Source organism: Oreochromis niloticus, linkage group LG17, assembly GCF_001858045.2.
Source record: "Oreochromis niloticus isolate F11D_XX linkage group LG17, O_niloticus_UMD_NMBU, whole genome shotgun sequence".
NCBI lineage: Eukaryota > Metazoa > Chordata > Actinopteri > Cichliformes > Cichlidae > Oreochromis > Oreochromis niloticus.
Genome location: NC_031981.2, coordinates 1,277,978 through 1,293,721, shown reverse-complemented (window position 1 = coordinate 1,293,721; position 15,744 = coordinate 1,277,978). Strand labels below are relative to the sequence as shown.

Here is a 15,744-nt window from a genome sequence, read left to right as displayed (position 1 = left end):
GATCACCACATAGGAGGGCAGTCTCATAAATATGCTTTTCATAAATAACACAATGAATAATAAATATCACAATAGAAATATTCTATTCAATTAAAACCTGTTACTGAACCATTAATGAATCAAATGATGAGCCAACGACTTCACATTTTACTTTTTTATTTAAAGTTTAATATAGAGCGTTAAGCTATATACGTGGTGCGTTTATTTCATGACAAATGATTAATTAAATCAAACTGTTCTTAACAAATAAAACACAGAAAATCAAAAATAAACTCAGAAATAGTTTTTTAATCTTTACATTTGTACATTTTTGTTGCCGAGGCGTCAATAAACGTAGAAACATTCCCAAATAAACAAAAGTATTTCTGTTTATTTCATTTCTGTTGTTCACGCTGTCAAACTACAAACGCCCATCCGGCGGACTGAACGCGTTCCCAAGGCAACGCAAACAGGAAGTTGAGGAAGCTCAGAGGGGAGCGAAGGAGACAGCTGTGCTAAACAGACACAAGAGGCCGCTCGCTTTTCCGTGTCTCGTCTCCGAGATGTTAGAGTAACGTCCCCGCCGTGACTCCACGATGTCTGCGTCAACGAGGGCCAGTTCAGCGCCGAGTTTGTCGAGGCCGGAGCGGACACCGGACACCGCAGGTGACGCTGACGGGCACACTCTCCGTGGACGGGATTAGCTTATCGTGACAGTAGCTGCTGCCCACGTAACACCTTCATGAATAAGAAACAACACGCTGTCTGTTCAGGGGCGAGTGGGTCGGGACCAAGAAACCTCCGGCGTTCGCTTCAAAGTATTCAGAGTAATGACTTCTCAGAGAGCGTTTGCGTTTAGTAGGATCAGTCACACACAGTGTTGGTCAAGTTACTTGAGAAAAGTAATTAGTTACTAATTACTGATGACTTCTCCAAGAAAGTAACCCCGTTACTTTACTGATTACTTATTTTCAAGAGTAATTAGTTACTTTATCACTTAAGTACTTTTTAAAAACATGATACACAACCTGAATATGTAATAAACCAACAGACCTTTCAGCTCAATTCTATTTATTCTGCATAATCCATCATATAAAACTGAATCAAATGAAAAAGTCTCTTTTAAAAACGTATTTTATTCATTTTAATCTTTTAAATTTATGCATTAAGCAAAAATAAAATTATATCAGCAGTCTTTGACTTGAAGAAATTCTTTAACATGTAACAACCTATTTTGTGCATATTCCAGCATATAAAATAAAATAAGGTTTTGTGTTTACACTCTTTCAAACAGATGCAAGCAAAACGCAGTAAAAATAAATAAAATCACAGATTCAGCAGCTCTTAAATCTATTGTCAGCTGTTTAGCAGGAGTGGGGCGGGTGGAGGTTTGCCCACAGCGGCCATGTCAGTGGGGGGATCCGGGGGTTTCTCTGTGAAGGTCACATTCCCGTGGCAGCGTGCTCGCTGCTCGCTCAGCTTTAAAGTTTAATTTTTCGCTGTAGAAAGAAGTTTTCTTCCCACGCAGAGTGAACAGCTGACACTAATGTTTTTGTCAATTTGTGCAGAGTCAAACTCAAAGTAATGTGATTACTTCCACTCTTTAAACGCTGCATGGTCGTACTCTCTCCATCACGCCATGTTACCCATTGTTGATCTGCACACGTCTGTTGCTGCCGCGGACGTCGCACGCTCGGACGTCATTGTCATGAGACACTCTCACAAACAACATCACGGTTTAGTAACGCAGTAACACAGCGTGCTTATGGGAAAGTAACAGTAATCTAATTACTTTTTGCAATAGTAATCCCTTACTTTACTCATTACTTGAAAACGTAATTGGATGACATGTTATTGTCCATCTCTTACTGTTCTTTCAAATTATAGACCGATTTCTAAGCTTCCTTTATGTCAAAGATCCTGGAAAAAGTGGTCTGTAAACAACTTCAGACCTTCTTAGACTCCAATGGTATTTCTGAAAAATTCCAGTCGGGCTTCAAGCCTCGACATAGTACTGAGACAGCTTTGCTAAGAGTTTTTAATGATCTCCTTTTAACCACTGACTCAGGTTGCTCTGTGGTTCTAGTCTTACTGGATCTGACTTCTGCGTTTGACACAGTGGATCATTTTATTATCAAGGTTAGAGCAAGTAGTTGGCCTTAAGGGCACAGCCTCATCATGGTTTAAATCTTATCTTTCAGAGAGGTCATCCTCTATCACAATGGGGCAATACTCCTCCTCCTCTGCTCCTTTTCTCTGTGGTGTGCCCCAGGGGTCTGTTTTGGGCCCTATGCTATTCTCTCTGTACATGTTGCCCTTGGGATCTATTTTCCAAAGATAAAATATTTCTTTCCATTGTTATGCCGATGACATTCAAATTTATTTCCCTTTGAGTTTGAATGTCACAGATCCATTGCATACATTGTTTAACTGTCTTCATGATGTGAGAACCTGGCTATCTCAAAACTCTCTAACCTTGAATGACAGTAAAACTGAAGTTATTGTCTTTGACAGCCATATTCCATTGAACCAACTAACTGTTACCCTTGGCCCACTTGCTAGCTACCTCTCCCACGTTGTAAGAGACCTTGGGGTACTCCTGGATAGCTCCTTCAAATTAGAGAAACAAGTATCTACTGTGGTTAAATCTAGCTTCTATCAGCTATGTCAGATTTCTAAAGCTAAGCCTTTCCTGTCCCCCAAGGACCTTGAAAAGCTTATTCATGCATTCATTACCTCAAGACTGGACTATTGTAACTCCCTCTATTTAGGCTTCCCTCACTCCTCTCTTCACCGGTTGCAATTAGTACAGAACGCTGCTGCACGCCTTTTATCGGGTGCCAGAATGCATGATCATATGACTCCAGTTTTAGCCAACTTACACTGGCTTCCTGTGAAATTTCGCATTGATTTTAAAATTCTTTTATTCACTTATAAAATCTTAAATAACACTGCCCCTAGCTATTTAACAGATCTTCTTCATTTGTATAATCCTATAAAAGCACTAAGATCTTCTAACCAGATGCTCTTAATGCAGCCTAAGTCCAGGTAGAAAACCAGAGGCGACCTTTGCTATTGCAGCTCCTAGACTGTGGAACAGCCTCCCTATTGCCATTCGCTCTGCTGAGACTGTTCAGTCTTTTACATCTCGTTTAAAGACCCATCTTTTCACTCTGGCTTTGACATAAGATAGTTTGATTATCATTTGGTTGGTTTCTATGTTTGTCTCGTCTTGTGTTGTATTTGTCTTATTTTATTTTATTTTTTTTAATTTGTGAAGCACTTTGATCAAAACTGTTGTTTTTAAATGTGCTATATAAATAAATTTTGATTTGATTTGATTTGATCTCTAGTCACACACGATCCCTTTGTCCTGGAGCTGTCTGCAAGCCAGCACCACCTTTTGTAATAATAAATAAAAGTCAGTACTTTTATTCATGCTTTATTTTTTTCAATACTTTAGTGTAACTAACATGTTACACCAACAATAACAAGGGTGCTAAGGTTTGTGATACTTTATATGCTGCTGGTGTCAGGACCCAAAAACGCAGGAATACAAACTAACGAAACCTAAACAGGAGGAAACAAGTGTAAAGAAACTAAAGACCTGACACATGGAACATGGGAAATGTCACGGATGACACGCCGACGATCCGGCAACAAACAGAGGAAGACAAAAGGCTTAAATACACAGAGAGATAATGAGGGAATGAGACACAGGAGGAGACACAGCTGGCAGCAACCACACACAACGAGACCGGAGAAGCTAAACTGAAAACACTAACACAAGACACGAGACTGTCAAAGTAAAACAGGAAGCAGGACACACTCACAAAGACACCGACTTGACACTGAGACGTGACTGACTGGGGAGACACGGGGAACATGGAGCACAAGAAGAGCACATTCAGTAAAAGGACTAGATGTTACAGTCCCTGATAATGCATTGCTTTGAATGGAGAGAATCTTGAGAGATGGCTGTTATGAGGACAGACACAGAAACCAAGAGACTGAAAATGATAAATAATAATGAAATCAAAGACTATTAATAATTCAACACAAAACACAGGGTCACAGATTCAGGACCATGACAGTTATGTTCCCTAAAGGCTCTTCTGTCTTGTTAAAACAAGAGTATAACAGCTTAAAGACAGACCGATGCCAGTGACCTTTTTTGTTTTACAGTTTTAAGTAACAAACAGTGCAGATGTGCACAACATTTAATAAGTCCTTCCCTCGTCAATGCATTTATTACCAAGTTTCATAAAATTCAACTTGTTAGTTTTTTGCAAATTCTGTCTGACAACATTAAATAAATGGCTTCGATCACACACTTCTGTGCAGGAATAAAGTACAGGTAGTCGATACGGTACTGTGCAAAAGGCTTCAGTCACTCCTTGCTTCTTTATATTTTGCTACCAAAGAGACAGACTTTCTTGTGATTATTTAAGGTGGACTGGAGCAATAGTTCTCCAAGCTTTTTGAAGGTCTTTATTGAGCACGAGGAATATGGATGGAAGGGTGGCTGAGGCCAAAATAGTGGAGTGAAAATCAGTGGAATCAGGTCCAAAGGAGTGTTTTGTGGTTTTGCTTCTGTGAGTCTTTTGTTTCCTAGTTTAGTCTGCTTATACTTCTAAGTTTATTTAGTACTTCTAGTTTTGCTTGTCTTAGTATTTGGTCCTGTTCATGTTTGATCTCGTCTGGGTCTTGCCCCGTGTGCTTCCTCCCCAGCATTTCCTGTGTTGTCTTCACATTTGTCTAGTTGCCTGTTTTCTCTAGTCTAGTCATGTCTGTGTGTGTGTGTTGTGTGTGTAAGTGTGTGTGTTTGGGCTCATGGTTTCAGCTCGTGGTGATGGTGTACTGGCTGAAACATTGGTCTTGTTGACACTGATGGCATCAAAGTGCTGTCAGAGTTTGATCCACCATGTAACACAGTGTGGAAAGCATCTGATTGGCAACAGCTTCATTTTTCAGCATGACAGTGATTCCATGTATTTTTGCATGTTTCAGTAAATAACTAAACTAATCACTAAAGACTTCTGCACAGTACTAAACTTTTTTTCCCAACTTGTGCCAAAGCCAAAGAAAGCTGATGTCTCCTTGTTCTTTGTGCATGATGCAAGAAAATACAGAACCTTTATTATGCACATAGACATTAAACAGTGAAACCTAATGTCCCCTAAAATCAGGTCGGAGACAGAGTTATTAAGCTGTTCTGATGGGTTTTGATTTTCTTTCTCAGTGGCAGAGCTGAATTTTCAGGTCCCGGTGGAGAGCACCAAGACGCAGCCTGCTGTCGTCCCACGCGAACTTCTGCTCAGTCTAACCTCCACTGTGTGCAAGAGGAGAACACACGACCGACACTGCGAGGTAGCATCAAACCCTCTTTTACGTCTACATGACCACACAACAGCTGATATAAAACAACACTGACTTTGTATCTAGAGCTGTGGAATCAGACGCCCTGATGCAGTCTGGCATCATCCACTCGGACGCAAGAAATACAAACACTTTCTGGAGCAGCCAACATCCCTGACAGGAGCTGGCAGGTCAGACATGTCAGACAAATGTGGAGCTTTGGACCGGAGCTCTGATGATGATGTTTTATTATGTCAATATTTAGTGCTCAGTTTGTCATCCACATATATTTAGTCATTTCTTTATGGATGGTGTCCTTATAGGGATATTTCTTTCCTGTGTGACGCCATGGAAACCAAAAAGAAGACAACACTCCTCCCACCAGTTAGTGAAAAGCAGGTCGTTGGTGGCGTGCAGGTGAGCCGCCTGTTTGAATTCTCTGTGCATTCATATACCTGTTTGCTGGTGTCCATGTGAGCGTGTGCACGTGCACAGCGTGAGGTGATGATCGCGGCCGCTTTGTCTTTCAGAACTTGTGCATCTCCGACAGTTTTATCCCGGAAGAATTTCACATAGTGAAAAATAAAGGAATACGGAGCCTCGAGTTTTACGAGGAGTGAGCTTCACTGTGTTCAGTCTGTCTGTCGATTATCACCGTGCATCTGATACTGTGATCGTTATTAAAGCACAACTTTCACTCGTCTCTTCCACAGTGCATTCACAGTGCAGCTGAGGGATGAAGAGCAGAGGCTGCGGGTCCTCCCTTCACTGTGAGTTCACAGATATGAATTCCTCTCATTGATAATTAACCTTAAGTGATGTAGTAGAAGAAGCTGTACTGCTGTGTGCTTGGCAAGACCAGGGTTAAGGGAGCCTTTAAATGTGTAAGATTACACATTTCTGTATATGTTTGTGTCCAGGAGGCCCAGTGGCAGGCTGGAAGCGGTCCAGCTGATGGGGATGATGGATGACATGCTGGAGAAGGCTGGAGTGGATGAGCAGAGCGAGGAGCTGACTGAGCTTTCACAAGTAGGCAGGCAGAGAAAAATGTGTAGTCATACAGCGTTTACGTGGAAAAATGGACCAAACCTTGGAAAATACCAGGCGATCCTGGAAAATATTGATATTTAAGTTGCTTCAGCCTGCCTGCAGCTGCAAATCTGCAAATTTACAACCGACCTCCACCTCGGGTGTCGTGTCTGATGTCTGCTCTGTTCTAAATCTTTCTTTGTCCTCCTGCTGCCGACTGATCTTTTGTTAACATTGCCATCATGAGCATAATAGATTTAGAGATTTGAGTTTGAGTATAAAACACAGAAAAGTCAGAATTTGTGGTAAGTGCTGCTTGGAATATCAGATCGTGTAGAGTGTGAGAAGCCGCACAATGACTTGTCTTCCAGCTTGAGGGTCTGCTTGAGCTCGTGAAGGTTGAGCAAAACATCTACAACATTGTCTTCCATGAACTGATCAGGCAGGTGAGCGTGGGCTGTGCCGAGAGAGGACGACTGCTTGCCAAACTCAGGTTAGCGGTACACACATCAGAGGAAAGGCCATACGCATAACGAGCCTTAAAAGCAGTGCACCAAAATATGAATGAAACATGAGTCAGCAGTGGCATTTTGTTAATAATTCAAGTTAAATGTAAAAACTGAAATCTTGGACTTTGGTCCAGTAATGAGTCCTGGACAGTCTGTGTCACAGCAGCCGTGTGTTTGGTCAGACAGCGCTACCAGTCGCTGCTGGATCGAATCCCGCGACGCCTGAAGGCTTTACACACTGAGGTGGTGGCCCAGCGGGCTCTGGATCGTCGGCTCACAGAGGAGATCCACCACATCAAGTTATCCATTCAGCAGCTTAGCATGTACGTACGTCGCGATCAGACTGGGGGGTGATCATGAACAATATTACCACGTGCTGTTCAGCTCCAGAACAAACAAAATAATATATGTGGGACGTTTGATGTTAATGTGCTGATTACAGATGTGCGGATATGAAAATGTGCGTGTATTCATTCCTACGTGTGTGTCTGTGTTGTCTTCATAGGGAACTTTCTAAAATCCGAGACCACGATGCTTTTGTTTCCCACCAGGCGGAGCACGCTCACTGGCAGCTAGCGGAGGCACTCAAACAGACTCACACCGACTCGAAGTTAGTCCCCCGCAGACTCAGAGATCATTACATCGACTGGATGCATTTAAATCCTGAGTTATGAACCTTGTTTTACTGATGGATGGTCAAAGATTTTTGTGTTGTGAATTAACTAATATATATATATATATGTGCTCTTTACAGTGTGGTCCAGGCTTACCATGAGCTGTATGAGCTTCAGAGAGCTCGCCTGGAGGCTCAGCTGATCCACATGACTGAAGACAGAGACTGCTGGAGCCAGTTTACCCTCTGCCTCGCCCTCAAGGTGTGTGAGGTGTCTTTGATTTGACCTGGTCTTAGCGTATATTCTCTCTTCTCTCAAATAATAGATGAGATGACTTTAATTTTAGAGTGAGAAAGATGACCGTTATACCATACTCTATGGTTAGCTCTTTGTGGAGCTCCAAGGCTAACAAAAGTGGAAGTGAATTAAAGCTCAATGTAACTTTCCCCATAGCATTTCGTCCATAGTAATACTTATACCAATATATCAACATATCAAACAATATGTCCCAACCATACTAGTTTTATATATATAAATCCATATATATACATATATATATGGATTTACAAAAACTGATTTATTTTTTTTTAAGTAATAAATAGATGCTTCAGCCATCCACCCTTTCGAGCTTCCTCCAAAGGCTGGCCGGCCTCTCCCTTAGAAATAGGGTGAGAAGTTCAGCCATCTAGGAGGGGCTCAGAGTTCCTCCACATCGAAAGGAACCAGTTGCGGTGGTTCGGGCATCTGACAAGGATGCCTCTGGGCGCCTCCTGGGTGAGGTGTTCCTACGATGTCCCACTGGGAGGAGGCCCCGGGGCAGACCCAGGCCAGCCGAGAGAACGCCTGGGTTTTCCCCTGGAGCTGGAGGAGGTGGCTGGGGAGAGGGAGACCTGGGCTTTTCTGCTTAGGCTGCTGCCCCCGCGACCTGGCCCTGGATAAGCGGAAGAAGACGGATGGATGGGAGTGTTATTGGTGATGGTGTTGCACAGTTTATCCATCAGAGGGCATTTTGCAGCTTCCCTGTTCGCAGCACTGGTTTGGAAACCACAAACAACAACCAGCTGGTCATAGAAGTCGAGTAAAATGTAAACGTATATTCCAAGACTTAAGATGATTTTTTAACTTTGCTGTCATATTATCTTAGCAAGGACTCATAAATAACTACACATAACAAATGCAATGAAAATCTGTTAATGTTTCATGTGTCTGAAAGTAAAATCTCCAAATATCGGTCTAAAAGTCCTTTATCACTCAGACTCTAATATTCAAATTAAATTTCTTCTCAAAGATGCAAAGTCAGAAACAGCAGTAATATGAAGCTTTTTGTTTTTGTCAGGTGATCAGTGTGAAGAAGCTGCATCTGGTTAGTCAGCTGCACATCAGTGAGCAAAGCTGGTTCAAGACCGCAGAGCGCTGCATCCTGTTTCTCACATCAAAGGTAAAAATGTGAATCTTTATTTTTATAAATAGCCCTGCTGGTTCAGTTAGACTCTGGCTGTAACAGCGACCCTCCTGCTGTAGGACACAGAGTGCATTAACATTATCATGGAGAGCACAGACTACTGGAGGAAGCAGCTGGCTGCTTTCATGTCGCAGCTGAGGCAGACCGAACATGCCCACTGTGCACAGATCAGTGCCATCCAGCAAGGCATCAACAAGTGGCTTTCCTTCTGCTCCTCAAATAATAAGTAAGGACAGTTAAAACTCCCCCCTGGAACTTTCACTGACACCTTACAGTCACTGTGTGATTCTCCAACGCTACGTTTTCTTCTTTTTCAAGGCGTCCTGAACCCAAATATGATAAAACATCAGTGGAAGAGATTCATGCCGATTTGCAGCAGTGGTCAAATGTAAGGCTTGTGTGTCTCACCTTTGTCATAGTTTTAGAAAATCTTCCTTTTTTAATTGGAGATCAACAAACCAGAGTCGTCTGCACAGGTCTGCGTGAGCAGTGAGCGGTAACATAGAGGCGATGACACGGCGTGATTAAACACCGGGAAACATTTGTTTTCTCTAGATGTTGGCACTGCTGTGTGACCACTACCAAGGCGAGAAACAGCTGAACTGCCAGCAGACACTTGGTGAACTTGGTGATATCCAGGATAGATGGCTGAATATGAGCCTGCAGCTGTTTAGGAGACACGCTTCAGCTGACGGGGGACCTCCTGAAGGCCAGCACGCCCAGAGAGAACTGGACAAAGAGCTGTGTGAGCTCCTCAGAGAGCTGGACGTTAAAGCGGATGGAGAAAATGGTGAGAAAATGACACGGTTTAATAATTCCTGAAATATGGATAGACTACGTCGCTGAACAATGCTGTTATAGGTCTCCATGGAAATGTGATGTCACTGCACGGTCTGATGGAGTCCTGGGGATCCAAACTTGCCGCGGTGATTGAAGATCCCGAAAAGATGCCCGTCTCTGATTGGTTAGAGCTGGAGAGAGCGCTGCACAATTGGAAGAGTTTGGCTGACGAAGCTTTTCGGCACTTCTCCAACAAAACGGGCAACAATAAACCGGATACTTCGTAAGTGCGGGTCCATAACATAAACTAACTTTGAGAAAGACAGTTTTTGTACTTTTGCCTTGAAAATCTACCAAACTGGATTTTAAGTCAAGCAATCAAGATGTGATTTTGCATTTGACACTTTAAGAATTACAAACATTTTTACACACAGTCAAGTGAATTAGACAAATTAACAGAATTTTTAAAATGAGCATTGTTTTTTATTCTTAGATGAAAAATATTTGCAGACTTTTTGCAGTTTAGCAGTTAAAGGGAAAAAATAGAACTTGTAGAAAAATTCAACCTGATCTGTTTTCATACTGAAATTCAAACACTTGTAGTCGTTTACGGCGGTTCTGAAATGCTTCTTTGTGCGTGTTTGTTAAAACAGCACAGAGGCAGAAAAGCTGTTTGACAAAATACAGGCGTTTGTAACCAACCTGTCTGACTTCACTGAGGGTGAGAACTTTAGGCTCCATGAAGAGGTGAGTACCGGGCATGCTCAGTAATACCATATTTACATATTCTGCTGTGTCTTTGAAGTGTATTTGTGTTCACTTGGAACTAACATATGAGCTCCATGAGTACGGTGCTCAGGCACAGCGGCTGTTTGCTGCAGACGTGATTTAAACCAGTCGCAGGAAGCGATCTGATTTTTGGCTTCTTTGAGTCTGGATGTTTTCGTTCCTACCAGATCAGATCTGTTCACGTGGCTCAGACTCGGTGGATGTTAGAGCTCTTACTCCTCGTGGTTCCCAACCACAGCAAGGAGGAAAACCAAGAAGAAGAACCCCACCGGTACATTCCAGAAATTTCACAGGAAACTCTGGATGAGGATGCCAAGATGCTGGCTGGGAAGCTGGATTACTTGTCCAGCTACATCACCAGGTACCAGAAGCTGTTGTAAATATTTTATTAGTTATTTATTTTACAGTAACTGTGTGATAAAGTACATCTCTTTATAAGTAAAATAACACCACAGGAAACAGCTCGAGCAGGTTATGTACCTTTAAACCTTAAAATAACTTTACATTTAAACGGCGAGCGAGGAAGGAAACAGTTTGTCAGGCCAAACTCATCTGAAAATGTTGTGTTTAGTTCGTGCACCCTGGTCCTGGAGGAGCAGGTTCACCTGAACACGCTGTCAGCTCAGGCTCAAAATGAGATGAACGAGTTCAAAAAGCTACAGGTAAACACACATCTGGCACGCTTACACTATCACTTGTAACATTGGGGCGGGGTCAGTAATAGTTTTGCAATGCCAACTTTGATTGGTGTCCTCAGAGGGAGTGTGGTGATTGGGTGGAGACCTGCAGGATACTGCTCTCAGGTGTTAAAGGTGCTGTGGAGCTGCCCGTCACGCCGCCTGCACCTGTTTCCAGCAGTGACGTCTTGGACTGTCCAGCAGACGGTTTGGAGGCTGTGGTGAGGATTCAACTCGAATAGAGCTCGCACACGTTTGGTAGAGTTTTTGGGATCTGTGAAGTAGTCTGACTGGAGCGTCAAGGAAGGTGTAAGTGAGCAGGCTCAGCAGACATTTTGGAGGAGATGAGCAATTTATTTACTGTGACCTCCATCATATGTGAAACTTAACAAAACTCACCTTAGATTAACTTAATTAACAAAACTCAAAACCCACATGGAGTCAGGGACACAGCTCACCTCTCCTCCCTCACCTGCAGCAAGCAGAGACTGACTGAGCTGCCAATTTACCTTCAGTTAGTTTAGCCAGTACCACCAGCTGGAGCTGAGGAATCTAAAACTCAACACAAATGACTGAGAATTACATAAAGCTCCCCACTCTTCTGATTAACACATTTACACAACTAAATGACTCCATGTAAGAAACAATATGCAACAAATCCCTTTGTAACCTGATACAAGCAAAAGGAAGCATTCCTCCTCCTGGTTTAACCTGCTGATGTCAGACATGACATCAGCAGTACTTTAAAAATCAGGAAATGCTGGGCGGGTCTTTCCCACAGCTGACCTACATGAAACAAAGAAACAATGTAAGTATGCACACATGAGTTAATCCTGCAACATAATAAAATATAAAGAAACATGTGACTGAGTGTTTGCTTTAATTTGCCGCCAACATAATGCTTACACAAACAAAGCCGGGATAGTAAGTGCAGCAATGTTACTTTAGCAAATACATATAGAGAGAGAATAATGTTCTTAATGTGCAAAAGTCAATACTTCTGGGACAACTGGAGTATTAAACTGTGTGTGTGTGTGTGTGTGTGTGTGTGTGTGTGTGTGTGTGTGGTTTTAGTGACAGGGTTAGGTTTAGCCATTCATTCTTATGTGTTGACAAAAAGACATTTCAGACAAAGAAAATTTTTGGCTGCTGAAAGACACGAAACATAAGAGTTTTGTCAACTGGAGTGTTAACAGCAAGATTATGGAGCTTTGTGTGACACAAAATGAGTGAATTAAATTGACACTTGTGGAATATAATGAGTTTCACGAACCTTTATAATAGAATCGTGTTAAGCAGGATGACTAAAAATGTTGTTTTTGTCCTTTAGGGGGAGCAAACAGTTTGTGAGAGCCCTGTGCTGAATCTGATCAGTTATGATGGAAACATTGCACAAAGGAAGCTTGGAGCGTGCAGTGTCCAGCTAGAGAGGGTCAGACAATTAAAATATGCATTTTTTTTTATGTTATTGGCAGTTTCTATAGAGCTGAACAGCCCGTGTGTCTGTACCTCTAACCACCTCTGTGTCTGTCAGACGGGTGAGCTGGTCGTGTCTCCAGTGACAGAAGATAACCAGAAAGCTTTCAGGGATCTGACCACAGTAGGATTACTGCAGCAAGAACTCCAGTGAGTTCATTTTCTAAATGTTGTTTGGAGGAATTATGTTTCATGGATATTCATGAAAATATGCCTTTAGTGTTTTTCATTGTAACCTCTCTCTGTCAGTGTGCTGTTTCCATATGAATGTACACGATACTCTGTAAAAGTCCAGGAATCCCACACAACTATTTCTGAACACTACTCAGAAATGAAAAGAAAGCTTCCCTGAGAGAGTTCAGGCTGTGTTGAAGTATAAATTATTTGGTTAAACAAAATCAGAATAATAATAATTATAAGAGTCTGGCTCCTTGGAAGCAAAATTTTACAAAATGAGGGGTGCCTCAAGACCTCTGCCCAATACTGTGTCTCTTTACACAATTTTTTGAAAGCACTATTGTAAATTATTGCTATAAACCATAATACATACATCCGTCCATTCATCTATCCATGCATCAGTACATCCATGCATCCATCCGTTCACGCATCCATGCATGCATCCATCGTCATCCATCCATGAATCCATCCATGCATCCTCACGAGGCCTGCATGAGCAGCTATATTGTTGACCAGAGGGTTTATTCTGCCAAATAATGTCAGAATGATGACATGGAAATAACTGGATGTTGATGAGGAATATTGAGATTATTAACTGACCCTTATATGTGTTATCGCCTTACTTCTTGTTATCTTCCAGAACCTTAAACATGAGTGTAAATCATACCACCCACTGACCTCTTGGGTGTCACTATAATGCTTTTTTTCAGTAGTTCAGAGTCGGCTTACTTTCCCTTACCACCCCTCTTTAGCGATTCGGAGGTGCGAGTGCAGATTGCGGAGGAGCGAGCCCTCAAAGCTGAGGAGGCTCTCCAGGAAGCACTGAAGAAGATTAAAGACCTGGAGAGACAACTGCAGGGTCGCCCCAGTGTGGAGCCCCACAGTACTGAAGGTGCAAATTAATCGGCTGATAAAAAGAGACAGTGACACGGCATATACGCATCGAGGTGGTTCATGTCTTTACTGGTTTATGTTTCAGAAAAAAACAAAACGCCGCTGTCTTCACCGCAACCAGAAACGACATCAACTCCTCCGAAGAAAACACCGACCGCAGCCAAACCAACGAGCAGCAGCAGAAAGACCAAGAAATGCTGATCGGACCATCAGACGTGTCTGTATATTTATTTTAACCAGTGTTAAATACTTTTTTGGTTTACATGTGAACAGGGGGAAAGTTTAACAGACACATAAAAACATCACTGACCATCAATGGTACCCGGTTTTTGAGTATTTATTCCCAGGCTCACGATCAGTCTATATCAGGGGTGTCCAACTCCAGGCCTCGAGGGCCGGTGTCCTGCAGGTTTTAGATGTGTCCTTGATCCAACACAGCTGATTTAAATGGCTAAATGACCTCCTCGACATTTCAATTCAGTTCAATTCAATTTTATTTATATAGCGCCAAATCACAACAAAAGTCACCTCAAGGTGTTTTATATTGTACAGTAGATCACACAATAATAAATACAGAGAAAAACCCAACAATCATATGACCCCCTGTGAGCAAGCACTTTGGCGACAGTGGGAAGGAAAAACTCCCTTTTAACAGGAAGAAACCTCCGACAGAACCAGGCTCAGGGAGGGGCGGGGCCATCTGCTGCGACCGGTTGGGGTGAGAGAAGGAAGACAGGATAAAGACATGCTGTGGAAGAGAGACAGAGATTAATAACAGGTATGATTCAATGCAGAGAGGTCTGTTAACACACAGTGAGTGAGAAAGGTGACTGGAAGGGAAAAACTCAATGCATCATGGGAATCCCCGGCAGCCTACGTCTATTGCAGCATAACTAAGGGAGGATTCAGGGTCACCTGGTCCAGCCCTAACTATATGCTTTAGCAAAAAGGAAAGTTTGAAGCCTAATCTTGAAAGTAGAGATAGTGTCTGTCTCCCGAATCCAAACTGGAAGCTGGTTCCACAGAAGAGGGGCCTGAAAACTGAAGGCTCTGCCTCCCATTCTACTTTTAAATACTCTAGGAACAACAAGTAGGCCTGCAGTGTGAGAGCGAAGTGCTCTAATAGGGTGATACGGTACTACAAGGTCATTAAGATAAGATGGGGCCTGATTATTTAAGACCTTGGGCGTTTCTCAATATGCGTACTTGTGCGTACTTGCGTTCTCGTGTACTCGTGATACGTCATCAGTCGGAGACCAAGTACTGTTCCAATTCGAAGTACGCATCAAGCCAAGAACGCGAAAAAGTCCCGGATGTGTTCTCGATCCGCCCGTTTTATCGAGCATGCATCGGTGTGGACTTGGTACAGCTAAATATCCCAGAATGCATTTCGTCCAAAACTCAACAGCGGACTCCCGGCACATCGTTTTCAACCCCCCCCCCCGCTCGCGGTCTTCTCACTACTCAGGTTAAAGAAACCCCAGCAGCTGTCTATAGTATTGAGTGTCCACTAGAATAGAAATAAAAGCGTTCTAACATCTCACCTGCTTGTTTTTATTAAGGTATGTACACGTATGTACATGTACACTATTTTTATTAATAGAGGTTTCACTACTGAGGTTAAAAATGATATATAAGTCACTTAGATCACTTCTAAATGTTAATGTTTGGTTTACTTCAGTGTTTTATTTGTTCCTGAGTAAACCGGTTTGGCTGTGATTACAGTTAAGCTTCATAACATGTTACTCACAGTTAAATTAGGAGGGGACGGCAGTAAAACCTCCGGACCTGTGACATCATCACGTACGCAGGTGTTCCAATTGTACATATCGCGAGTCCGTGCTCGCGTTCTCGGCGGGTACGTACTCACCGAGAACGCGAGTACGTACTCGCGTACTTGAGAATTGAGAAACGGCCCTTGTATGTGAGGAGCAGGATTTTGAATTCAATTCTGGATTTAACAGGAAGCCAATGAAGGGAAGCCAAAACAGGAGAAATAT

At 42.6% G+C, this 15,744-nt stretch overlaps 1 protein-coding gene across 2 annotated transcripts; it reads left to right on the top strand.

The window, feature by feature from the left end:
- Positions 1–429: 429 nt before the first annotated feature.
- On the top strand, positions 430–14,060 carry axdnd1 (axonemal dynein light chain domain containing 1). 2 transcript variants are annotated; one of them, XM_025899906.1, is made up of 24 exons: positions 430–645; positions 5,222–5,349; positions 5,425–5,528; positions 5,661–5,754; positions 5,868–5,953; positions 6,051–6,107; positions 6,258–6,366; positions 6,809–6,859; positions 7,062–7,198; positions 7,381–7,485; positions 7,630–7,750; positions 8,826–8,927; positions 9,011–9,177; positions 9,270–9,339; positions 9,507–9,741; positions 9,813–10,014; positions 10,385–10,478; positions 10,688–10,881; positions 11,092–11,182; positions 11,278–11,418; positions 12,528–12,629; positions 12,732–12,823; positions 13,603–13,742; positions 13,830–14,060. In XM_025899906.1, exons 1-24 carry the CDS (start codon positions 576–578, stop codon positions 13,943–13,945), a joined length of 2,808 nt encoding a protein of 935 aa, XP_025755691.1. In that variant the 5' UTR covers positions 430–575; the 3' UTR covers positions 13,946–14,060. The 2 variants fall into 2 exon arrangements, with proteins under 2 accessions (XP_025755691.1, XP_005460401.1); XM_005460344.3 differs by having other exon boundaries at positions 431–645; positions 6,738–6,859; positions 7,058–7,198.
- Positions 14,061–15,744: the final 1,684 nt, after the last annotated feature.

Bases quoted from the DNA above. Each gene is read 5' to 3' on its own strand.
- axdnd1 (XM_005460344.3), top strand. From the start codon at position 576: ATGTCTGCGTCAACGAGGGCCAGTTCAGCGCCGAGTTTGTCGAGGCCG. The intron at 5,529-5,660 runs GTCAGACATGTC...GTGTCCTTATAG, and splicing joins TCCCTGACAGGAGCTGGCAG to GGATATTTCTTTCCTGTGTG. The intron at 9,178-9,269 runs GTAAGGACAGTT...TTCTTTTTCAAG, and splicing joins TTCTGCTCCTCAAATAATAA to GCGTCCTGAACCCAAATATG.